This window comes from Pseudophryne corroboree, chromosome 2 (genome assembly GCF_028390025.1).
Source record: "Pseudophryne corroboree isolate aPseCor3 chromosome 2, aPseCor3.hap2, whole genome shotgun sequence".
In the NCBI taxonomy this organism is placed as follows: Eukaryota; Metazoa; Chordata; class Amphibia; order Anura; family Myobatrachidae; genus Pseudophryne; species Pseudophryne corroboree.
Window position 1 is genome coordinate 176157547 of NC_086445.1, and position 26504 is coordinate 176184050.

General features: G+C 42.8%; 1 protein-coding gene across 2 annotated transcripts; it reads right to left on the reverse strand.

Moving 5' to 3' along the window:
• Nucleotides 1-26504, reverse strand: LOC135006642 (aquaporin-5-like). Of its 2 annotated transcripts, XM_063952039.1 has the most exons (5): nt 26045-26504; nt 17082-17246; nt 13208-13288; nt 5732-5917; nt 1-2022 (listed from the first exon to the last, which is right to left on the reverse strand). In XM_063952039.1, exons 1-5 carry the CDS (start codon nt 26405-26407, stop codon nt 2002-2004), a joined length of 816 nt encoding a protein of 271 aa, XP_063808109.1. In that variant the 5' UTR covers nt 26408-26504; the 3' UTR covers nt 1-2001. The 2 variants fall into 2 exon arrangements, with proteins under 2 accessions (XP_063808109.1, XP_063808108.1); XM_063952038.1 differs by lacking the exon at nt 1-2022 and having other exon boundaries at nt 3617-5917.

Genomic DNA, 26504 nt, shown 5'->3' on the forward strand with positions numbered 1-26504 from the left:
TTTAAAGATAACACAAATGTTTGGCACATGCTTTCTAGAGGTATAACAGCAACACTGCACTCCTCCCTTAAAAACTTTTAGGACTAGGAAAGCATTTCTTCATCACTCACATTGCGTTTTACTGTAGTACAGCATGTCAGAACAACGCTGACTCTAGTTTAACATTGTTCGTAAAATTAGCTGCGGTATACGGAAATGCTGTGTTCTCTACCTACAGTATGCATTCATTATCTATAATAACATATATATGTATAATATAACAGGGTGTGATTTTACAGCACACAATTATTTTGTTGATTATAGCTCTGTAAGTCGAATTTCACTGTTTCATCCTCCCATTTTAAATTGCAATTTAATTTGCAATTTGATATTTATACCACGGTGGTTTAGCTACAGTATGTGTAATAAGATCAGATTATGCATATCTCTTCATTTAATCTCTCAAATAAATCGGCCACAATTGTATATGTATATTTTTATGATTATTATGATTATATAATTATTATAATCATTATTATCATCTTTTTATTTATAGGGCACCATCAGCTGTGTCTGCACCGCCATACAGTGATAACAAAAATACATAAATTACATATATATTACAAATTTTATATATATATATATATACACACACACATATATATATATATATATATATACACACAATGAATAACCAAATACACAATAAAAACCAAGACATTAAAGGGGTTAATGGAGAAGATAACAGGAGAGACAGTAATAGCAATCGATAATGGGTCTCAAAGGAGGGAGTAGGGTACAAACAATACCAGGGGAAGATGTATTAGAAAGAAATAGTGAAGAAGTTGCTCATAGGAACCAATCAGATTATACCAGGGATGTGCGGTGAGGTAAATGGCTCAGGAGGAACTAGCTAGTACCAGAGGCAGATTTACACACAATATATGAGCCAAAGGGTTCATGTGGGCATTATACACAGGTGTAGCAGTATATACTGCTGGAAATTTGGTCAGTTTGATCAGAGATGTGCGGGAAAGATAGGCGGGGGAAGGGGAGGCACTGCCTCACCTGTCATAGACTTTTTACTTCAGAGTTTGACTATAAAAATGATTTGAATAGAGTAAAGAAGATAATTCAAGTATATTCTTTGTATTTTTCAGATACTTTATATAATCAAACCTCTGGCTTATACATTAGTATGACAGGAAAGGCTCTGCCTCACCTGACTCACCTCACCGCACATCACTGAATTATACCTGTCATTTATTTGGCACAGTCTAAATGACAGAGTCTGAGTGCTTGCTACTGTGTGAGCAACTTCACTACTTTATCTCTCTCTAAAATTTGATACATAGCCCCCTAATAAGCCTGTACTCACAAGTGGGTGAACAGACAGGTTCAAAGTCACTGATGGAAAAGTGGAGACGGGAATAAATGCGCAGTAGTGACAAGAGATAGTGCTAGGAGGTGAGGCAAAGGGAAGAGAGCCCAACCCGTGATGGCTACAATCTATGAGGGAAGGTGTAACCAGTAGGGTGGTAGTGGGAGAGAGGTAGGTGGGTAGTCAGAAGAGGTGTTGCGGGGGAGTTATGATGATGGCTTATCTGAAGTAGTGAGCCTTGAGACTTCGGTTGATGGTGTGGAGGCTGGCCAGAAGTCCGACATATGTTAATGTCTTTGAATAATTGATGTTTTTGTTTTTTATTTTAAAAGTTCTGTCATTCTTCGGCAGCTCAGATAGCAAGGCATAAACATAAAAAAATGATAAAACCATAAACAAAAGCAGTCCGGGTAGTAATAAAAAGGGATGACTTAGGCAATGCTGATAGTGGACGTGCCGTACAGCGATGCATTTTCCAGCTGGCTAGCTTGTCTCATTAGGACACCGCCGGAGTGTGAGTGAATCAAAGGTCAGGAGCAAGTGTCCAGATTCTCAGATGTCCATTTATGGTTTGTGATGTCTGGTATTAGGGTGGATACATTACGCTGCACTACACAGATGACTTTTCAAGAATCGTTAAATCATGAAAGCTGAAGATCATTCTGAAATATACATACCAAATAATAGATAAATATATTATTATTTACACTACTTTAACACTAATATAAAATAACATTTGTAGAAGTGCACCAATAATAAAAATCTGCTTAACAAAAGCTAATTAGATTGCAAATTCTACGTATTTCCAAAGTGCCTTATGCATTGCCTGGTGCCATCACCTGTTTTATTGATCCACCCAAGCATATATATATATATATATATATATACTGTCTGTCTGTCTGTCGGTCTGTCTGTCTATCTATCCAAACAATTTGTCACTCCACTAGTTAAAGCCACACAATACCTGGCTTGGGTGCCCTCCTAGGGATTTGCACACCCCAATTTCAGCAGAGGGAAGAAGTCGAAACTCCAAGGCTTTTATAAAGGTAAAAAACGTGGTGTTGATTTCAGTATTTTGGGCTCTTCATGTGTGTCCTGATGAAAGGGCTATAGACCTCGAAACATTGAAATAAACACTGCATTTTTCACCTTTATAAAAGCTTTGGAGTGCGATGTGTCCCTTTAAGTCTTTGTCCGGGAAGTGAACGCCGTGGCATTCACATGTGCGTGCATAAGTACATGGCTGCTGTGCACGCACGTGCCCGCTATTAAAATGAAACAAATCCTGTGCGCTCGCAGGCAGCGTGACTCGGATGCTCCAGCTGCCTGCGTATGGCGCGGGAACACAGCTGCACTCCATGGGATCAGGTAGTGGGAGTTTAAGCTCCCGCTACCCGTTGTTACAAGCCATGGTACAAGGCGGCTATAGCGCACCTATGATTATTAGCATATGTAAGCCACTAGCGGTTCGCGGTCCATCGATGCATATGCATCGTGGGAATGCCACGGCATACCGCAAATATTAATAAAGATGTTTGAGGACACATCTGTATGAGGAGCACCTCACAAAACATTATAACTTGTTAATGTTGTAGCCACTAGAGCCATAAGAATTGCATCACTTTGAAAAAAATGTGGTGAGATGCTAGTGTGCAATACCAAAAAAAAAAAAAAAAAAAAGCCAAAGTAAGGTGTGTTTACATATTTAACGTAAATTTGCAAATATGTAATATTTTTAGTATATAGGCATAGCTTCCTGTGATGTGACCTATTAGAAATGTTTATGCAGAGGCTACCATTATGCAGCAAATACAAGGGCAGATCGAGCCAACAGAACTGAAAGCAGAATTTGGCTGCACCTGTACAGTCATGTTTGACTGAGCCTGATCATTTGTTTCATGAATCCTATGGAGCATAACTAGTGCGGTTAGGTGACAGCCACACAGAGACTGTCAGATCTGGCCACGTTTTACCCCAGTCCTGGTTAACGTCTTATAGATCTACATCAGATGTAGATTGGGCGGTGCTATCTTTTTGACCAATAAACACAGTTACTGTATTTGTGGCAAATTCAATCTAATTGGCTGATGCACTCACTGCGTGTGGGCACATCTGTAGAAAGGGACAAGACGATAGAAATAACCTTATCTAGACTGCTATTTCATTGGTTCTTGTTAACAAATAGAAGTCCTTGCCTTCATGCACAATATGAAAGATTAAATGAATTACTCAACATTGAAAAGTGCACAAAATATGTCAAACCAATAAAAATTTAATATATTATATTGTAAAATCTCACAATCCACATAAATGCAGTTATAACAGTGCAAATGTATATGATACATAAAAATAACATAATAGAATATTAGGCAGCAGAAATAAGAGCATTGCACAGTACGGGTGTACGGGTATAGAAGATCTACATTCATTAGCTCTACAGTCGTTAGATCGACCACATATGGTCGACAGGCTCAAGGTTGACACGGACAAAAGGTCAACATATGAAAGGTCAACACTGGAAAGGTCGACATGGACAAAATGTCGACAGGGTCAAAAGATCAACATGACAATGGTCGATCCAAAAATTGTCGACACACTTTTTTTTTGGGGGGGGGGGTTTAGTGTGGATAGTTTTTTCATCTGGGACCACTTTTTGTACATACGCGTACCCTTGCATGCGTGCTTTGCTCGCCACGCTTCGGGCATAGGGGGACATTGATTGACCCATTCGCTTGCTGCGTTTTAACGCAGCAGAGCGAACGGGTCCCTGCTGCGCATGCAACAGCGCCGTAGTGCGCTGGCGCATGCCAGACGGCAGAAGGCCGTAGCAGGCATGCGATCTCCTCTGCTTGATTGACAGGCAGAGGCGAACGCTGGGTGGGAGGGGGCGGAACGGCAGCGTTTGGCCGGCGTTTCGTGGGTTTGGTCTGGCCAACACAGGCGTGGCCGGACCGAACGGGGGGCGGGCCGCAGCGGCTGCGTGACCTCACACGCAGCTGCTGCAGGCAGGGGAGCGATGAGTAGCTCCCGGCCAGCACACTAAAGCTGCGATGGCCGGGAGCTACTCTTGAAGTGCAAAGGCATCGCCGCTGTGCGATGCCTTTGCACTTCTGTGAGGGTGGCTGGACTGACATGCGGGGTGGGCTAGCCCTGTGCTGGGCGTCCCCCCACATGTCAGGGAAGAAGATCGTAGCTGTGCTAAATTTAGCACAGCTACGATCAACTCGGAATGACCCCCATGGTGTCTTGCTCCGCTCGCCACAAGGTTACTAGAGGTTATGATTTGTGACATGGATAGTCAAAGAAGGAAAAAGTCAAAAATATGAATAAAACAAAAACCATTGTCATGTCAGCAATATGAATATGTTGACATTTTGAACCTGTCAACCTTTTCCAGTGTCGACCTTTCATATGTCGACATTTTGTCCATGTCGATCATATGGGGTCAACCTAATGACTGTAATTCTAATGTATGTCAGCATTTAGCCTGGATCCCGCACAGTACATGTAGTATTTATATAATATATATAATATTTTTAAAATCTAACTGTACACTGAATAATAACAGTAAAAAATGTTTGCGGTATTGCAAATGGGCTTTAAACCTTCTTATATCCCAGAGTCCCTCTATGCCAAAACATGTAGCTCATAATATGCTATTACACAATTATTGGGTTAACCCATACATTATCCCATATGATCATATGACCTACAGTATATCTATAGATATAGTAGGCTCCTTATGCTAGATGTTTTTTAAAATGTTTAAGTAATAACCCTCAGCAATACAATACCTAGCATATTCTGCGCTACAGATATGACCACCGCTTCCTTGCCATGATTAGTGTGTACGTTCATGGGCACATACGAATAGTCGCACCTGCGATCCATAGAGAATACATTGTGTGATCGCGAGGGGTGAATAGCCGCTGTCACGATGCATGCACACATGCAAACGCATTGCAGGATAGATGAGGGAGGGAGGACCGATCTGTATGTTCTAGCATAACAACATAGAAGTAATATAGGATATCAGGGGCCGCTGGGAGATCAGTCACGTCCCAGTGCTAGGGGCACAAGAGCAAGAATGTGGTAGAAAGACCAAGTCCCAATTGGAATACCGGAGCCCATTTTAATTGCTGAAGGAAATATGATCACTCAGTCTTGGAGGTATGACTGTGCACCTCAGCAGTCTGGGTCCCTGGACACCCCTTTGTACCTGCTTCCCCTCTTTCGGCACCCCTGAGGGTTGCCTCAGAAAGACAAGAGACTCTTAATTGATACATTGGGCCCTTCTTAGATACACTAAGACATGTCCATTTGTTATTGCAAGTTCTAGCATTCTTGTTACATAGAGAATGGCTTATTTACACGGTCAGGACATTCCAAAGAGTTTCTCTTGTGCTGTTCAAGATCCTCACTCCATCCTGATGAAGGGTCATATGTCCCGAGGAAAATAGCCCGCCTCTGTGACGCCGTTCTCGGTAACGGATAGAGCACATAATAGTACATGAAGGCCGCTATAATACCTCCAGTTATTGGTCCAATCCAGAAGACCTAAAAAATACATAAATATTGGATCAGTGTTTACTTGTAGGAGTAACCAACAACTAGATGCTGAGATTAGCATTTAGCGAATTATGCTTTTTACACCATATAAAACTTAGATAGGATATTTGTGGTTAATGTTTCTTTGCTTACTGTATATACCCATGACATAGGGCCTAATTCAGATCTGATTGTTGATGTGCTAAATTTAGCACATCTACGATCAATTTCTCAGACATGCGGGGGGACACCCAGAACAGGGCTAGTGTTTTCCTCCTGGACTTTGTTAAAACCCTTGATATATTTGAACATTTCTATCATGACCCCCCTTTCCCTTGTCTGCTCCAAACTATACATATTGAGATTTTTTAGCCTTTCTGGGTATGTTTTGTGATGTAGGCCATGCACCATTTTAGTTAGCCTCTAATGCAGTGTTTCCCAACCTCGGTCCTCAAGGCACACTAACAGTTCTGGTTTTAGTGATATCCAGGCTTGAACACAGGTGACTTAATTAGTACCTCAGTTATTTTGATTTAACCATCTGTGCTGAAGCCTGGATATCACTAAAACCTGCACTGTTGGTGTGCCTTGAGGACCACTGTTGGGAATGCCTGCTGTAATGTATCAATATCCTTATCAATATCCTTCTGAAGATATGGCCTCCAGAATTGAACCCAGTATTCTAGATGAGGCCGTACCAATGACCAATACAGTGGCATTATTACTAGAGATGAGCGGGTTCGGTTTCTCTGAATCCGAACCCGCCCGAACTTCATGGTTTTTTTCACGGGTCCGAGCAGACTCGGATCCTCCCGCCTTGCTCGGTTAACCCGAGCGCGCCCGAACGTCATCATCCCGCTGTCGGATTCTCGCGAGGCTCGGATTCTATCGCGAGACTCGGATTCTATATAAGGAGCCGCGCGTCGCCGCCATTTTCACACGTGCATTGAGATTGATAGGGAGAGGACGTGGCTGGCGTCCTCTCCATTTAGATTATAAGAGAGAGAGATTTACTGGAGCTTAGGACTAGGAGGAGTACTGTAGAAGTGTAGAGAGTGCAGAGAGTTTACTAGTGAGTGACCACCAGACAGTGCAGTTTATTTAATATATCCGTTCTCTGCCTGAAAAAAGCGATACACACAGTGACTCAGTCACATACCATATCTGTGTGCACTGCTCAGGCTCAGCCCAGTGTGCTGCATCATCTATATATATTATATATCTGTCTGACTGCTCAGCTCACACAGCTTATAATTGTGGGGGAGACTGGGGAGCACTGCAGTGCCAGTTATAGGTTATAGCAGGAGCCAGGAGTACATAATATTATATAGCGAGTGACCACCAGACAGTGCAGTTTATTTAATATATCCGTTCTCTGCCTGAAAAAAGCGATACACACAGTGACTCAGTCACATACCATATCTGTGTGCACTGCTCAGGCTCAGCCCAGTGTGCTGCATCATCTATATATATTATATATCTGTCTGACTGCTCAGCTCACACAGCTTATAATTGTGGGGGAGACTGGGGAGCACTGCAGTGCACACTTTTGCTGCAGGAGTGCCACTGCCAGTGTGACTGACCAGTGACCTGACCACACTGACCACCAGTATAGTTAGTAGTATACTTATATTGTGATTGCCTGAAAAAGTTAAACACTCGTCGTGTGACTTCACTTGTGTGTTGTTTTTTTTTTTATTCTATAAAAATAAAACTCATTCTGCTGACAGACAGTGTCCAGCAGGTCCGTCATTATATAATATATAATATATACCTGTCCGGCTGCAGTAGTGATATATATATATTTTTTATATCATTTATCATCCAGTCGCAGCAGACACAGTACGGTAGTTCACGGCTGTGGCTACCTCTGTGTCTGCACTCGGCAGGCAGTCCGTCCATAATTGTATACCACCTAACCGTGGTTTTTTTTTCTTCTTTATACATACATACTACTACGACATCTCTTTATCAACCAGTCTATATTAGCAGCAGACACAGTACAGTACGGTAGTTCACGGCTGTGGCTACCTCTGTGTCTGCACTCGGCAGGCAGTCCGTCCATAATTGTATACCACCTAACCGTGGTTTTTTTTTCTTTCTTCTTTATACATACATAGTTACATAGACATCTCTTTATCAACCAGTCTATATTAGCAGCAGACACAGTACAGTACGGTAGTTCACGGCTGTGGCTACCTCTGTGTCTGCACTCGGCAGGCAGTCCGTCCATAATTGTATACCACCTAACCGTGGTTTTTTTTTCTTTCTTCTTTATACATACATAGTTACATAGACATCTCTTTATCAACCAGTCTATATTAGCAGCAGACACAGTACAGTACGGTAGTTCACGGCTGTGGCTACCTCTGTGTCTGCACTCGGCAGGCAGTCCGTCCATAATTGTATACCACCTAACCGTGGTTTTTTTTTCTTTCTTCTTTATACATACATAGTTACATAGACATCTCTTTATCAACCAGTCTATATTAGCAGCAGACACAGTACAGTACGGTAGTTCACGGCTGTGGCTACCTCTGTGTCTGCACTCGGCAGGCAGTCCGTCCATAATTGTATACCACCTAACCGTGGTTTTTTTTTCTTTCTTCTTTATACATACATAGTTACATAGACATCTCTTTATCAACCAGTCTATATTAGCAGCAGACACAGTACAGTACGGTAGTTCACGGCTGTGGCTACCTCTGTGTCTGCACTCGGCAGGCAGTCCGTCCATAATTGTATACCACCTAACCGTGGTTTTTTTTTCTTTCTTCTTTATACATACATACTACTACGACATCTCTTTATCAACCAGTCTATATTATTAGCAGCAGACACAGTACAGTACGGTAGTTCACGGCTGTGGCTACCTCTGTGTCTGCACTCGGCAGGCAGTCCGTCCATAATTGTATACCACCTAACCGTGGTTTTTTTTTCTTTCTTCTTTATACATACATAGTTACATAGACATCTCTTTATCAACCAGTCTATATTAGCAGCAGACACAGTACAGTACGGTAGTTCACGGCTGTGGCTACCTCTGTGTCTGCACTCGGCAGGCAGTCCATAATTGTATACTAGTATCCATCTCCATTGTTTACCTGAGGTGCCTTTTAGTTGTGCCTATTAAAATATGGAGAACAAAAATGTTGAGGTTCCAAAATTAGGGAAAGATCAAGATCCACTTCCACCTCGTGCTGAAGCTGCTGCCACTAGTCATGGCCGAGACGATGAAATGCCAGCAACGTCGTCTGCCAAGGCCGATGCCCAATGTCATAGTACAGAGCATGTCAAATCCAAAACACCAAATATCAGTAAAAAAAGGACTCCAAAACCTAAAATAAAATTGTCGGAGGAGAAGCGTAAACTTGCCAATATGCCATTTACCACACGGAGTGGCAAGGAACGGCTGAGGCCCTGGCCTATGTTCATGGCTAGTGGTTCAGCTTCACATGAGGATGGAAGCACTCAGCCTCTCGCTAGAAAACTGAAAAGACTCAAGCTGGCAAAAGCACCGCAAAGAACTGTGCGTTCTTCGAAATCCCAAATCCACAAGGAGAGTCCAATTGTGTCGGTTGCGATGCCTGACCTTCCCAACACTGGACGTGAAGAGCATGCGCCTTCCACCATTTGCACGCCCCCTGCAAGTGCTGGAAGGAGCACCCGCAGTCCAGTTCCTGATAGTCAGATTGAAGATGAAGATGTTGAAGTACACCAGGATGAGGAGGATATGGGTGTTGCTGGCGCTGGGGAGGAAATTGACCAGGAGGATTCTGAAGGTGAGGTGGTTTGTTTAAGTCAGGCACCCGGGGAGACACCTGTTGTCCGTGGGAGGAATATGGCCGTTGACATGCCTGGTGAAAATACCAAAAAAATCAGCTCTTCAGTGTGGAGGTATTTCAACAGAAAAGCGGACAACAGGTGTCAAGCCGTGTGTTGCCTTTGTCAAGCTGTAATAAGTAGGGGTAAGGACGTTAACCACCTCGGAACATCCTCCCTTATACGTCACCTGCAGCGCATTCATAATAAGTCAGTGACAAGTTCAAAAACTTTGGGCGACAGCGGAAGCAGTCCACTGACCAGTAAATCCCTTCCTCTTGTAACCAAGCTCACGCAAACCACCCCACCAACTCCCTCAGTGTCAATTTCCTCCTTCCCCAGGAATGCCAATAGTCCTGCAGGCCATGTCACTGGCAATTCTGACGAGTCCTCTCCTGCCTGGGATTCCTCCGATGCATCCTTGCGTGTAACGCCTACTGCTGCTGGCGCTGCTGTTGTTGCTGCTGGGAGTCGATGGTCATCCCAGAGGGGAAGTCGTAAGCCCACTTGTACTACTTCCAGTAAGCAATTGACTGTCCAACAGTCCTTTGCGAGGAAGATGAAATATCACAGCAGTCATCCTGCTGCAAAGCGGATAACTGAGGCCTTGACAACTATGTTGGTGTTAGACGTGCGTCCGGTATCCGCCGTTAGTTCACAGGGAACTAGACAATTTATTGAGGCAGTGTGCCCCCGTTACCAAATACCATCTAGGTTCCACTTCTCTAGGCAGGCGATACCGAGAATGTACACGGACGTCAGAAAAAGACTCACCAGTGTCCTAAAAAATGCAGTTGTACCCAATGTCCACTTAACCACGGACATGTGGACAAGTGGAGCAGGGCAGGGTCAGGACTATATGACTGTGACAGCCCACTGGGTAGATGTATGGACTCCCGCCGCAAGAACAGCAGCGGCGGCACCAGTAGCAGCATCTCGCAAACGCCAACTCTTTCCTAGGCAGGCTACGCTTTGTATCACCGCTTTCCAGAATACGCACACAGCTGAAAACCTCTTACGGCAACTGAGGAAGATCATCGCGGAATGGCTTACCCCAATTGGACTCTCCTGTGGATTTGTGGCATCGGACAACGCCAGCAATATTGTGTGTGCATTAAATATGGGCAAATTCCAGCACGTCCCATGTTTTGCACATACCTTGAATTTGGTGGTGCAGAATTTTTTAAAAAACGACAGGGGCGTGCAAGAGATGCTGTCGGTGGCCAGAAGAATTGCGGGACACTTTCGGCGTACAGGCACCACGTACAGAAGACTGGAGCACCACCAAAAACTACTGAACCTGCCCTGCCATCATCTGAAGCAAGAAGTGGTAACGAGGTGGAATTCAACCCTCTATATGCTTCAGAGGTTGGAGGAGCAGCAAAAGGCCATTCAAGCCTATACAATTGAGCACGATATAGTAGGTGGAATGCACCTGTCTCAAGCGCAGTGGAGAATGATTTCAACGTTGTGCAAGGTTCTGATGCCCTTTGAACTTGCCACACGTGAAGTCAGTTCAGACACTGCCAGCCTGAGTCAGGTCATTCCCCTCATCAGGCTTTTGCAGAAGAAGCTGGAGACATTGAAGGAGGAGCTAACACGGAGCGATTCCGCTAGGCATGTGGGACTTGTGGATGGAGCCCTTAATTCGCTTAACAAGGATTCACGGGTGGTCAATCTGTTGAAATCAGAGCACTACATTTTGGCCACCGTGCTCGATCCTAGATTTAAAGCCTACCTTGGATCTCTCTTTCCGGCAGACACAAGTCTGCTGGGGTTGAAAGACCTGCTGGTGACAAAATTGTCAAGTCAAGCGGAACGCGACCTGTCAACATCTCCTCCTTCACATTCTCCCGCAACTGGGGGTGCGAGGAAAAGGCTCAGAATTCCGAGCCCACCCGCTGGCGGTGATGCAGGGCAGTCTGGAGCGACTGCTGATGCTGACATCTGGTCCGGACTGAAGGACCTGACAACGATTACGGACATGTCGTCTACTGTCACTGCATATGATTCTCTCAACATTGATAGAATGGTGGAGGATTATATGAGTGACCGCATCCAAGTAGGCACGTCACACAGTCCGTACTTATACTGGCAGGAAAAAGAGGCAATTTGGAGGCCCTTGCACAAACTGGCTTTATTCTACCTAAGTTGCCCTCCCACAAGTGTGTACTCCGAAAGAGTGTTTAGTGCCGCCGCTCACCTTGTCAGCAATCGGCGTACGAGGTTACATCCAGAAAATGTGGAGAAGATGATGTTCATTAAAATGAATTATAATCAATTCCTCCGCGGAGACATTGACCAGCAGCAATTGCCTCCACAAAGTACACAGGGAGCTGAGATGGTGGATTCCAGTGGGGACGAATTGATAATCTGTGAGGAGGGGGATGTACACGGTGATATATCGGAGGGTGATGATGAGGTGGACATCTTGCCTCTGTAGAGCCAGTTTGTGCAAGGAGAGATTAATTGCTTCTTTTTTGGGGGGGGTCCAAACCAACCCGTCATATCAGTCACAGTCGTGTGGCAGACCCTGTCACTGAAATGATGGGTTGGTTAAAGTGTGCATGTCCTGTTTTGTTTATACAACATAAGGGTGGGTGGGAGGGCCCAAGGACAATTCCATCTTGCACCTCTTTTTTCTTTTCTTTTTCTTTGCATCATGTGCTGATTGGGGAGGGTTTTTTGGAAGGGACATCCTGCGTGACACTGCAGTGCCACTCCTAAATGGGCCCGGTGTTTGTGTCGGCCACTAGGGTCGCTAATCTTACTCACACAGTCAGCTACCTCATTGCGCCTCTTTTTTTCTTTGCGTCATGTGCTGTTTGGGGAGGGTTTTTTGGAAGGGACATCCTGCGTGACACTGCAGTGCCACTCCTAGATGGGCCCGGTGTTTGTGTCGGCCACTAGGGTCGCTAATCTTACTCACACAGCTACCTCATTGCGCCTCTTTTTTTCTTTGCGTCATGTGCTGTTTGGGGAGGGTTTTTTGGAAGGGACATCCTGCGTGACACTGCAGTGCCACTCCTAGATGGGCCCGGTGTTTGTGTCGGCCACTAGGGTCGCTTATCTTACTCACACAGCGACCTCGGTGCAAATTTTAGGACTAAAAATAATATTGTGAGGTGTGAGGTATTCAGAATAGACTGAAAATGAGTGTAAATTATGGTTTTTGAGGTTAATAATACTTTGGGATCAAAATGACCCCCAAATTCTATGATTTAAGCTGTTTTTTAGTGTTTTTTGAAAAAAACACCCGAATCCAAAACACACCCGAATCCGACAAAAAAAATTCGGTGAGGTTTTGCCAAAACGCGTTCGAACCCAAAACACGGCCGCGGAACCGAACCCAAAACCAAAACACAAAACCCGAAAAATTTCAGGCGCTCATCTCTAATTATTACTTCTTTCTTTCTGCTGCTGATATACAGTAGATGGAAATGAAGCAACTTTTAATGTACATTTAAATGTTCTTACCCATTGATTTCGGAAGATTCTCACTATTACTGCTGGAGCAAAAGACCTAGCCGGATTCATTGAGCAACCAGTGAAGTATATCTAAAATATAAAAAAATAATGTCAATGTTAAAAAACTATAATACGTAGTATGTACTCAGCATGCCTTGACATCTTTTATACATAAAACAGTCACTTGATACTGATAAAATAAAAATACTATATCTATTCAGGCAGGAGAAAATAAGTCCCTGACAACTAACCTGTTTTCGTGACCACAAACGCAAAAACACATGGATACGGCAACTAATCCAGGATCCATTTGAATTTCAAACAAAAATAGGTTAACGCACCGCAAAAAAAAGGGTCCGCAATTAAATAGCCTGATGCCATCATCGGGCAAAACATTGCAGTAAAGTCCTATTTTTTTTGCGGGTGTGTTTGCTGCATTTAATTGAATTCCCCCTAAATCTTTAATCATTAAATAACGTTGAAAGAAAATGATTACTGTCCAGTAGAAAAATACATGATTCACCATATTAAATGTATACGTACAGTAAAATGTCTAATGCACTTGGTAATACTCCAGTCTACCCCACTCTAATGTATATTCTTATAATAGCAATGAGCTAAATTGCTCCAGAATCTTGCACAAATTGAATTTAGACAAAAAAACGAAAAGGGGTAGTATTATGGTGCACTGGTTGACGTGTTGTACTATTCAAAAATTATAAAATTATAACTTTTATTAGATAGATAGATAGATAGATAGATAGATAGATAGATAGATAGATAGATATGTATTAGAAATGTATTGTTCCCCCCAAAAAAGGATTAAAATGGCAAAGTATTATTCAAAGATTTTATAGGTAAAGAAAAAGAATGGAAAATTCTTACAAAAATAATTGTGTCAGGGGTCCTGTCATACACTCTAAAGGACTTCTTGGAATGTCATATTGCTGAAGAAAATTTTGTTTCTTGTATTCCCAAAGTTAGGTATGATGTTACAATAATATGCAGAAATAAATACATTTCTGTGGTTACTTTATATTCTGTATTCTTCCTTTATTAAAGATCTAATTCTAAGGACTGTACTTTTCCTTTACCTATAAAATCTTTTAATAATACTTCACCATTTTAATCCTTTTTTGGTGAAACAATAGATTTTAAATTTATATCTAATAAAAGTAATATTTTTAAAATTTTTGAATAGAACAACATGTCGACCAATGCACCGTAATACTACCCCTTTTCAATTTTTTGTTAAAGTATATAGATTGGTAGTAGGTAGCTTACCCCTACCACAACAATATAATTACTAATAAGATATTAGTAGGTGGGTGTCGTTAGGAACCGGTGCAGTAATAATTTGTAGCATAGTGACAAACTGAATTTAGTACAGGAACTGTTCGTGTAGCACAGGTGAAAACATCTGGCAATACAATCTTCTGGACCGAACACATTAAATAAAAAGGCATTTTTTTTTTGGCCAAAAACGAGAATTTCAGGTTCAACAAAAAAATATATATAAATATATCAGGAGACTGATCACTTAAGGTCAGATTGCAGGCTCGACTAATATAGTTAGCACATACAAAGTAATTCACAGCGCTCCTGTTAATCCTCATTTTATATATATATATATATATATATATGTCTGAGGAAGGGGATACATCCCCGAAACGTAACCAGCACTAATAAAACCGCATGCGCGGAGGGGCTGCGCTTCACGCTGTATGAGTCTGCGAGTGCCGCCTTCTTTTCTGCATATATATATATAGATTCTTGTAAGTAGGCACTCTCCAGTCCATAAATATGCTTGAAGAAAATGTATTATATCATACTCACAAAGATATAAATGCAAGGCTTCATTATATGCATGTAGACAGAATCACAGCGACGTTTCGGTCCATCAGGACCTTTGTCAAGCGTGTCAGCAATACAAGCCACCAGCATAACAACATAGCAGAGTCATTGCAGCAGAAGTCACTTCTGCTGCAATGACTCTGCTATGTTGTTATGCTGGTGGCTTGTATTGCTGACACGCTTGACAAAGGTCCTGATGGACCGAAAACGTCGCTGTGATTCTGTCTACATGCATATAATGAAGCCTTGCATTTATATCTTTGTGAGTATGATATAAGTTTTCTTCAAGCACATTTATGGACGGGAGAGTGCCTTACAAGAATCTATATTTATCAGAAATCACCCATTTAAGGGATCATCTGTGTAGAAGCACCCCAAAGATGAACTTTTGATGAGAGTGCGTGACTTCTCTATTGGATATATATATATATATATATATATATATTTTTATTATTTATTATTATTATCCTTTATTTATATGGCGCCACAAGGGTTCCGCAGCGCCCAATTACAGAGTACAAATGCACATTAAAAAAAAATAGGAAAACAGTGACTTACAGTTGAATACAATATAGGACAAGTACAGGGCAACTAAGCATAACTACACCAGTAAACATAGAGATAAGTTCCAGGTGGTCAAAAAACTGTGGGATCTGGGCAGTTGTGGATTATTAAAGTAAGAAAAGTATAAGCACATGAGGGAAGAGGGCCCTACTCGTGAGAGCTTACATTCTAAGGGGAGGGGTAGACAGACAGGGATGACACAGATGGGGTACATAGAAAGCGTGGAACAGAGGGTTATGTTGAGATTTGGCTAGGTTTGGTAAAGAAATGGGTCTTAAGAGCCCATTTGAAGTTTTATAGAGAGGTGGAGAGTCTGAGGGGGAGAGGTAAAGAATTCCAGAGAAAGGGGGCAGCACGTGAAAAATCTTGGAGATAGGAGTGGGAGGAAGTAATCAGAAGACAGGAGAGTCGGCGTGCATTAGCAGAGCGAAGAGGACGGGTGGGAGAGTAAAGGGAGATAAGGTCAGAGATGTAGATGGGAGAGGAGTGGGTGAGGGCTTTGTAAGTGAGTGTGAGAAGTTTGAATTGGATTCTGAAAGGGAAGGGAAGCCAGTGGAGGGCCTGTAGGAGAGGGGAGGTAGACGTAGTGCATTTGGTGAGGAAGATGAGCCGGGCAGCAGCATTGAGGATAGATTGGAGTGGAGAGAGGTAATTGTCAGGGAGGCCAGTTATATATATATATATATATATATATATATATATAAAACATAGCAAAATGACAGCACTCAGTAAAATTCAAATTAAATTGACATGGTGGTGCAGGGTCCTGGAAATTGATACAGACACTCACTTTTGCAAAAGAAAAGAAAAAAAGACCAGCACTCACGTTTTGATGATGAAAAAAAAGGGTTTTTTTCCTTACAGAAGACACATCTGGACATGATCCTAGTACTACAGCCCGACGGCCATTTCAACTCTCCGTGGTTTTCGTCAGGGGCCCCTGACGAAAACCACGGAGAGTTGAAACGGCCGTCGGGCTGTAGTACTAGGATCATGTCCAGATGTTTCTTCTGTAAGGAATAAACCCCTTTTTTCTTTTCATCATCAAAACGTGAGTGCTGGTCTTTTTTTTCTTTTCTTTTGCAAAAGTGAGTGTCTGTATATATATATATATATATATATATATATATATATCGCTCAATCACATCATATACAGCATTACTTCTTTTCTATATATTCATTGCAGCCAGCGTTATCCCAAAGTTATACAGTATCTCAGGATATCCCAGAGTATACCACCTATAGCTGTAGCCATTTACAAGGCTTCAATATGTGTAATTGGGGTCAAATTGCTCAAGATAAGCTGTCATCCTATTGCAATACCAATGGTTACAAGTAGTACAATTTCCAAAAACAATTGGGTAAGATTAATGTAATTCCCTTTCTAGTAGAAAGGAGCATAACATGATATGGAAGATAAATGTACACAATGTTGCACAAGAAAAAGAATACATTTTGTACTTACCCCTACGAGATGGCCCAATGTGATAGCAAGCCCAATGGATATAGATGGAGAGCCTACATGATCACTTCGGCGATTGTCAGTGGAAGCAAAGATGCACATAATCAGTGTAAAAGTAATAATCATCTCCACAACGAAAGCCAGTCCAGCAGTTGTGTTGTTACTGAGCTGTAAAAAGAATATGTATTAGTGTATATAGGGCGATAACATACCATGTTTCCCATACGCCAAATATTACCAGTACAGTTCAGGCAGGCATAGTTCTTGATTACAAAAACAGGACAAGTTAAAAAGTACAGGTTCTACTTTGTGATTTTTTTTATTACCATATTTAGAAAATTGTTTATAAAATTACATTTTCTGTACAGATATTTTAATCGTTTTATTTAAATTTTGTTCAGTTTTTCATCTTGGAAAAGGCTACAAAATAACAGCTGTCCAGACTAAACCCCTCGCCCCAGTGCTACGCACGCTCAGGTGTTACATGACAATGTGGGCATAACTAAAAGAATGAAAAGTGCACAGTTTGACTCCTAAATATCGTGTGGACCCCCGAGTGAGTGTGACAGTCTCACACGTGCTGACACCTTCCTGAGGGAAGCAGGATATCTGGGGCATCATGACGTGATTCACACTGAATGCGTCATCATGGCCCCGCAGAGGACTTGGGAATGTTATCCTGGCGATCGGGATGCCGGTGGTCATATGACCAACAGCGGCATCCCAACACTGACAATCCTACCACTGGACGGGGTAACTTTTCTACCCCTCCGCGTCCACTACCTTAACCCTCCTGGGGTCCAGGACCCTAACCCCAACTAGTGGCTAAAAACCCCCAGCAGCAGTCTCCTCTCTCTCACTGCCCAATGTGCAGCTTGGATGCGCTGCTGTACAGGTGCATCTGGCGTTAGTGGGCAGAGTAGTAGGGGCGATTGTGGGCCCAGGCCTCCATCGGGTCCCTTCATCCAGTCCAGGCCAGGGTAAATTGTAGCTACTACCCCTCCCCCCCTCCTCTTGGCACCACTGGATGCATGAGCAGTGCATCAAAACACATTACTATGTTCCACATATGGACACACTCAAATTAGGAGTCCAGAAAAGTGCTCCAAACTGTTACCTAGAAGCAATGCAGTATACAGCATAATGTATAAAAGCAACTTTCCTACTTAGCCCTTTGGTGAAACAATTCATATACATTCTCTATAGAGCTGTGCTAATTTAAAATGACTTGCTATTATTTTTAATCTACAAAATCAATTTATTATTTGAAGGAAAGAAAATCAGCTCATTAACAATATAAACATTAGAAGTAACAAGGTCACTGTGGGTGAAAGAAAGAAAAGTGCATCAGGTTACATGAAGCAATGTTATTGGGATGTCCTGCCAATTCTGACAGGCAGGATTACATTTTATTCTCCTAACAAAACCTTGTTTGCTTTTAATTAGCAGTTTTCAATGAATGAAACCGTAACTGAATAAACAATTGAAAGCTGTCATTTTTATGTTCAACTACTGCATACTCCTAAATTGGAAAAAAAAAACCAAAACATTGCATTTTCCATTTTATTTTAGAATGTTTAATCCTTGCTGGTTTTATATGGTTAGTTTCCATGTGTTGAACCATCTTGGATGCGTTCGGCATACCGGCGGTCGGGATGCCAGCGATCATGTGACCGGCGCCGGGAACACAGATGGCTGACATCCTGAAGGTGAGTATTGGGGTTAGGGCAGTGGTTCCCAAACTGTGGGCCTAGGCACCCTGGGGTGCCTCGGGACACTTGCAGGGGTGCCTTGGGTTGGTGGTCCAGGACCAATTAAACTTATTTATGGGCAATGTAATAGGCAAATCCAGTGCTGGTGGCTACTAATTCTAAAATATGTGGACAAACAGAAGCAAATCCTGTCCCTCACCACACAATTGAACTTTTGAATGACATATAAACACAATTTACTTAATTTAATAATTCTTTCTAAATTTCTCAATAAGAAGCTTTTGTCCTGGAGGTGCTGTGAAAAAAAAAAGGATGCTTTAGGGCACCGTGATTCCAAAAAGTTTGGGAACCACTGGGTTAGGGTTAGGGTCTGGGGCATGGCCAGTGGTAGTGGGCAGAGAGGAAGGTTGTCCCCTGCACCCGCACCCCACGTACCTGAAGCCGCCCTCCATGCTGAACACGAGATGGAGCAAAATAGTAGTTTATTTGTTTTTTAAAGTGGGTGTGGCCACGCCTCTTTTCGTAGTTGGTCACGCACCCCAGTACCTCAGCCCGTCAGAGCTCTTGATGGCTCTGCATGCTCCTGACCAATGTGACTCTGTTTCCAGCTACATGTGAAATATGGCCCATTACCCCTTATGTCTGAATTAGTGGAAATTTAGTAAGAACATACACACAGAACTGCAGCACCCCGGGGCCATAACTTAGGGTTGCATGACTACTGCCATCATGCTCTGCATTGGTGACATCTGTATTCAGCTTGTCTGGTGAGGGAACCAAGCTACAAATGTCTTATATTTAGACTAGGATGTTTAGAAAATTATACATTGTTAGAATATGAACCTGGAGTTTTTATGGGGAGCTCTAATTTCAATGTCATTTAGCGACTGGTCTCATTAATGAGCATTTGTATCCATATCATGAAAAAAAAATATCACTTTCAAAACAAAATATTTTTGAGTTTCAGAAAGTGCTGAAACTGCTGGTTTGGTGTGTTACACTATATTAACCCTGTGGCTGCTAGCAACCATTGTTGTTCCACAAGTGATATATTAGCATACAATATTATTTATCACCAGTACTGTATACTGACAGCATAGGCATCACAAGGGGGGAGCGAGGGGTGCGGACCGCATCCAGGTGTCACCCTTTTGGGGGGTAACACCAAAATGCCTACTGCTCCGTGAACCAGAGGCCGGGTGCTGCAGTGTGACATTATCCTTAAAGCTCCTGGCTCCTGTCACTGAGAAATAGCTGGCAGCTCTGACACCAGTCTCCGGGGGCAGCCCAGCATCTCCGGGGATGCTAGGCATGCCCCCCGGAGTGAAGGCTGCCCGAGAGGCCACACTGTTCCCGTGAGGGCATACTTCCTTTTCAGACGCACGCCATGGGCACAGGGTCTATTGGCTGCATCAGGTGTCACGGACCCCGGTACCGCCACTGACTGACATATTATTGCTACTGTTCAGGGGCGTTTTAAGGAAGGACAGGGCCTGTGTGCAGACTCTGGACGGGGCCCCTCCTCTCAACGGCGCCATAGGCTTCCGCCATTGTGTCGGAGTCTACTGCTAATGCGCAGGTGTCTGGAAACGTGGCGCCCGCCATGGTCCGGAGACAAATTTTGTATTGCGCATGCGTGGTGGCCATTTTCGGAGGGATTTATAGTGTGCCTGCTGTGGCTGCAGCACCCATCGCGGGACTGTGGAAAGGTGAGTATTAATACAGCATGGATGCAGTGTGTGTGGTGTGGGGCCCATGGACCCAGGGGCCCATATGCACTGCGCACATTGTACCCAGTAGTGTTACTACTTACAGTATTATGGGGTTGTGTGGACTAGTCTTGCTCTTGCTTCCATGCTATATGTATGTAAGAGCAAGCCCAGTGATGCTGAAACAGGGTTTCCAACTCAAGGCCATTTGCTTACTCAGAATAGCAGAGTGAGGAATACTGAAGGATGGACTGGGACCTATGTGTTATGTCCCTGTTTGGTAGGTGTTGATCTTCAGCATGTTCCTTCACACACATTTTAGAATGTATTCAGTGCTGCCGAGATTTCCTGCAGGCACAGGTGCTTTGGGGTGTGGTCAGATAAGAAGGCGTGCCTAACCTCCCTCATTCAATACTAACCTATAGCACACACTGCTGCACCAGAGGGGATGTGGTCACAGCATTGTACGGAAGGCATTATTACAGTCCCCCAGTCAGCACCACTGAATAACCACTTTTGCCTTATTACATTGTTACTTTCTTGGATTTATTATTTTATCACTTTATGGAAACTGTAGATAATCATGCTTGTTTTATTGGTTATAGTTTGGCAGGCTTTCTATTAGCATGATTGTTCTCTAACACAATCTAAAATCTAAATAACTGTCATAATGTATTGCCAGCTGTAGACACTGCCCTTGAAACACTAGGAGCTATCAGTAATAGATGATGAGAAAATATATTTCTATGAATTGAATACAATAAATGTTGGCACTATACAGTATAAATAAATGTTCATATTAAATTTAAGCTGAGCATTAGTACAGTATGTGCTGCATGCACTGAGATGCTCAGACATTTTTGCACAAGGGGGATAATTCAGACCTGATCGCTGCTGCAAATTTGTTAGTAGTTGGGCAAAACTATGGGGGTCACTCAGACCTGATTGCACGCTAGCTTTTTGTGTAGCACTGCGATCAGGTCAGAACTGCGCAAACATATGCACCGCAAAGCACAGGCACAGCGCCCTATGGAAACGGGGATTGCCAGACAGCAACGGGATGGACGAAGAAAGCGATCGCACAAGCGATCGCAAGAAGATTGACAGGAAGGGGCCGTTTGTGGGTGTCAACTGACCGATTTCTAGGAGTGTCCGGAGAAACGCAGGCGTGTCCAGCCATTTGAAGGGAAAGTTCCTGACGTCAATTCCGGGCTGGATCATCACACTGGAAGAGTATGTCCTGGGCTTTTGTTTGTGCAGCTCTTTGCACATGCATTCGCACCCCTGTACAGTGATTATCCCCTCCCCCTGTAGGCGGCAACTACCTGGTCGCAGCAGTGCAAAAACCACCTGCTTGCGACCAGGTCTTAATGACCCCCCATGTGCACTGCAGGGGAGGCAGATATAACATGTGCAGAGAGAGTTAGATTTGGGTGTGGTGTGTTCAATCTGAAATCTAAATTGCAGTGTAAAAATAAAGCAGCCAGTATTTACCCTGCACAGAAACAATATAACACACCCAAATCTAAATCTGCAAATGTTATATCTGCCCCACCTGCAGTGCACATGGGTGGTCATTCCGAGTTGTTCGCTCGCTAGCTACTTTTAGCAGAAATGCAAACACAAAGCCGCCGCCCTCTGGGAGTGTATCTTAGCATAACAGAATTGCTAACGAAAGATTAGCAATTCTGCTATTACGTATTTCCTTGCAGTTTCTGAGTAGCTCCAGACCTACTCCTAGATTGCGATCACCTCAGTCCGTTTAGTTCCTGGTTTGACGTCACAAACACGCCCAGCGTCCGGCCAGCCACTCCCCCGTTTCTCCAGCCACTCCTGCGTTTTCTGCTGGCACGCCTGCGTTTTTCAGCACACTCCCGGAAAACGCTCAGTTACCACCCAGAAACACCCACTTCCTGTCAATCATTCTCCGATCAACAGAGCGACTGCAAAGCTTTGTTCGCCTGTGAGTAAAATAGCATAGTTTTGTGTAAAATTGCTTAGCGCGTGCACCCTGCTGTGCATACGTATGCGCAGAACTGCCGGATTTTAGCCTATTAGCAATTCTGCTAAAAATAGCAGCGAGCGTACAACTCAGAATGACCCCCATGGTTTTGCCCAACTGCTAACAAATTTGCTGCTGCGATCAACTCTGAATTACCCCCTAGCTGTATTTTTAACTTGAATGCAGAAAACTTAAATGCTGTGATTAAAAAAAAATCAATAAATATAAAATCAGCACCAACATAAAATAATAAGGGCGTACATACACAAAGCAGAATGTCTTGTACACTTATCTTGGCAAACCTACACAGAACTGCAGACGGTATGTACAGTATTTTGGAATGTTCACATTGTAACACAAGTAAATCACAGCAATAAATAAATAAATAAAACCCGCTACACAGTAGGAAATGGTGTTCTGTAAAATGTAAGAAAAGGTTGTGAAAAATAAAAAAATAGTCGCATTGATACATGCCTGGGAATGAAGAGATAGAGTTAAAATAAATAAAATAAATCTATAATATTCGCAAAAGTATAAATTCAGTGGATTACATATAAGGTTTGACATTTATGCATATTGGGGGACATTCCAAGTTGATCGCTAGCTGCCGTTGTTCACAGCGCAGCGATCAGGCTAAAAATCAGCATTTCTGTGCGTGCGCATGCACCACAATGCGCACCCGCGACGTATGGGTAAAAAGAGCATTGTGGTTTTGCGCAGGTACTAGCGACGATTCCATTCGCACTGGTGGACGCAAGAAGATTGACATGAAGTGAGTGTTTATGGGTGGCAACTGACCATTTTCAGGGAGTGTTTGGAAAAACGCAGGCGTGTCTGAAGAAACGCAGGCGTTGCTGGGCGTTCGCTGGGCGGGGGTCTGACATCAAATCCGGACACGAATAGGCTGAAGTGATCGCAAGCGCTGAGTAGGTTCAGAGCTACTCAGAAACTGCACAAACTCTTTTTGCTGAGCGCAGCTGCACACGCGTTCTCACTCCTGCAAAGCGAAAATACACTCCCCTGTGGATGGCGACTATGCGTTTGCACGGCTGCTAAAAACAGCTAGCGAGCGATCAACTCGGTATGACTCCGATAGATAGATAGATAGATAGATAGATAGATAGATAGATAGATAGATAGATAGATTCGTAAATGATTTATAGGTATGTGTTTAACATACCGGCTGTCAGGATACCGGCCGTTGGGATAACGGCGGTTGCAATACCGATGCCGAAATCCCAACAGGGGTACAATGCTGCTGCTGGAATACCGGTGAGGTAGGTGATTCTCCATCTGTGGGTGTCAACGACATCCATAGAGGGAGAAGAGAACCTGTGAGGAGCATAGCGAGGCTGCAAGGGGCCTCAATGCACTCGCCCCACTGCCGGCATTCTGGCGGACAGGATGCCACTGTCGGTATAGTGACAGCTGGCATCCCGTACGCCAGGATCCCATACCAATCCCGATTTATATATAAATATCAGAGATGGATGAAAGATAGATTGATAGACAGACAGACAGACAGACAGACAGATATACAGATGATGTATAGATAGACTGATATCAGTAATAAATGTTAGGGTGATAGATAGATAGATAGATAGATAGATAGATAGATAGATAGATAGATAGATAGATAGATAGAGACTAGATAGATATATAGATGAATTAATGAATAAATAAATAAATAAAATAGAGACATTTCAGAGATGATAGACAGACAGACAGACAGACAGACAGACAGACAGACAGATAGATAGACAGACAGACAGACAGACAGACAGACAGACAGACAGACAGACAGACAGATAGATAGATAGATAGATAGATAGATAGATAGATAGATAGATAGATAGATAGATAGATAGATAGACTGTATCTTTCTGGTATTGACCTCTAGTAATAAAAGCACATTATAATGGAGATTCCTCTCATTACCTGGGTGAGTCTTTCTTCCACTGATGACATTATCTTTCTACAATCTAATCTCATTATTTGCTTGACATTTGCTTTATTTCCGCAGCACATAATAAGATTTCCAATTGCCTTTTTTTAAGGTGGAGACAATGAATGTTTGTATCTATTGAGCTTATCTATTGAGCTTACTTGTACTTTTGTATTTGCACATGTACAGTATTTGTCTTTTACGTGGTTAATACTTCCTTAGTATTAGCCATTGTTTAGACATAGTCAACCTGTGCTGTGAGTATGAATTGTGTAACATTAGCATTTACTACTAACATGGTATAGGTACATCTGCTGGCATAGTATGTGCCCAGCTCTACGTAAGCCCACTGGTGTATTTATAATGGATGCAGTGTGTGCAGTGCATGTGGGGCCCCAGGGTCCAGTGAGCCCACACCACACACTCAGCACACAGTTTTTTTCAATACTTACCCTCTGAAGTCCCACGTCAGCAGCAGCAGCGCTGCAGAAATCACTGGGAAAAAGGCGTGCTGGACATTTTCCCGACATTTTTCACATGCAAGTAGGAAAATCACTGGGAAAATGGCCACCGCATCAATTTCCCAGAGACCTGCGCATGCGCACTAGACTCTGGGACAGCGCTAGTGACCCTAGTGCCCAGAGTCAATCACACCGCTGGCTAGAGAGGAGGGGGCACAGAAGGAGACTGCACACGGGCCTCCTCTATTATGACACCCCTGCGTAAGCCCCATAATTCTATTCAAAAGAAATACCATAGTTTCAAGCTCAGTGATGGGTCATATCTCAAAAGCACAAACTTGCCAAATTAGAGTATAGGTGATGAAGAAAACATTTATACTTACAAGTATTATGTTAATCATTGATTGTGTTATTAAACGTTTACTTTAACAAAATAGGAATGTTATTGGTATCTTGTCATTTTTAGTTAAATAAAAAAAAATTGTGAGTCACATCTCAGACTGTTTCATTGTTCTAAATGGACAAACAATCAGATATGAGATGTCCTCTATAAAAACTGAGCCAATGATATTGAGAAACAAAGACAACATCAAATTCCTGGGTCCTTGGAGATTATTTAGTGATAAATCCAAACAAGAGACTCTCATAAAACTACTATTCCTATTGCTCTTAAAATGACTAAATACAAGTTGATAATAATAATCAGCGAAACCTCTATATATTATACTGTAGTCCGTTTTACTGGAAAACGTTGTGTGGTTTCATACTGTACTAATCTTTTTTCTCTGCCAGTCTATTAAGATAGACCTCAATGAGATCCTCTTGAAGACTGAAATAACAGGTAGCAAAGCAATGGTACCCAATGATGAACAATAGCCTGTACACAGCAGCTATATACATAATGTGAGATCTGTCAGGATAAGGGATTGTTAACGTATATGTTTATGAATTATGCAAATTGTTTTTTGAGCTTGTTTGTAATCTAGGTTCAACGGCTCTTTAATTCTTCCTTTGTGTATCATTAGTCATATTTACATAAAGGACCAAATAGTTTTTCACTTATATAAAACAACAGATTATACTTTACATCTGGCACTCCAGGACAGATTTGGCTCATCCGCAGCGTGACATACTTACAGTGTTGATAGCAAGGTTTCCTCGGATATTTGGTGGAACCACACCATAGAGTATTCCAGCACCAGCTATTCCTCCTACAATCTGGGCAATGATGTAGAAAATAGTTCTCCATATGGAAATCTGAGATGCAATAAGGCAGGCAATTGAGACAGCAGGATTGATGTGTGCTCCACTAATGGGACCTATTGTCTGGACAATTGTACCTATGGCAAAGCCAAAGGCCAATGCAATCTGAAGCACTGTTGGCAGAGCAGCTGGCCATCGTAGAGCAGAGCCCAGTCCAAAGAAGACAAAGATCATAGTACCCAGGAATTCGGCAAATACGGCCCTCCAGAAGGCCCACGAACACAGTTCTGTCCTCATTGTGCAGATTGGAACCAAATCAAATTTTGTAGATCCTTACAGCAGACTGAGTTAGCACGTTGATTGTAAGCTTATATAATATCTGCAAGGTGTGCAG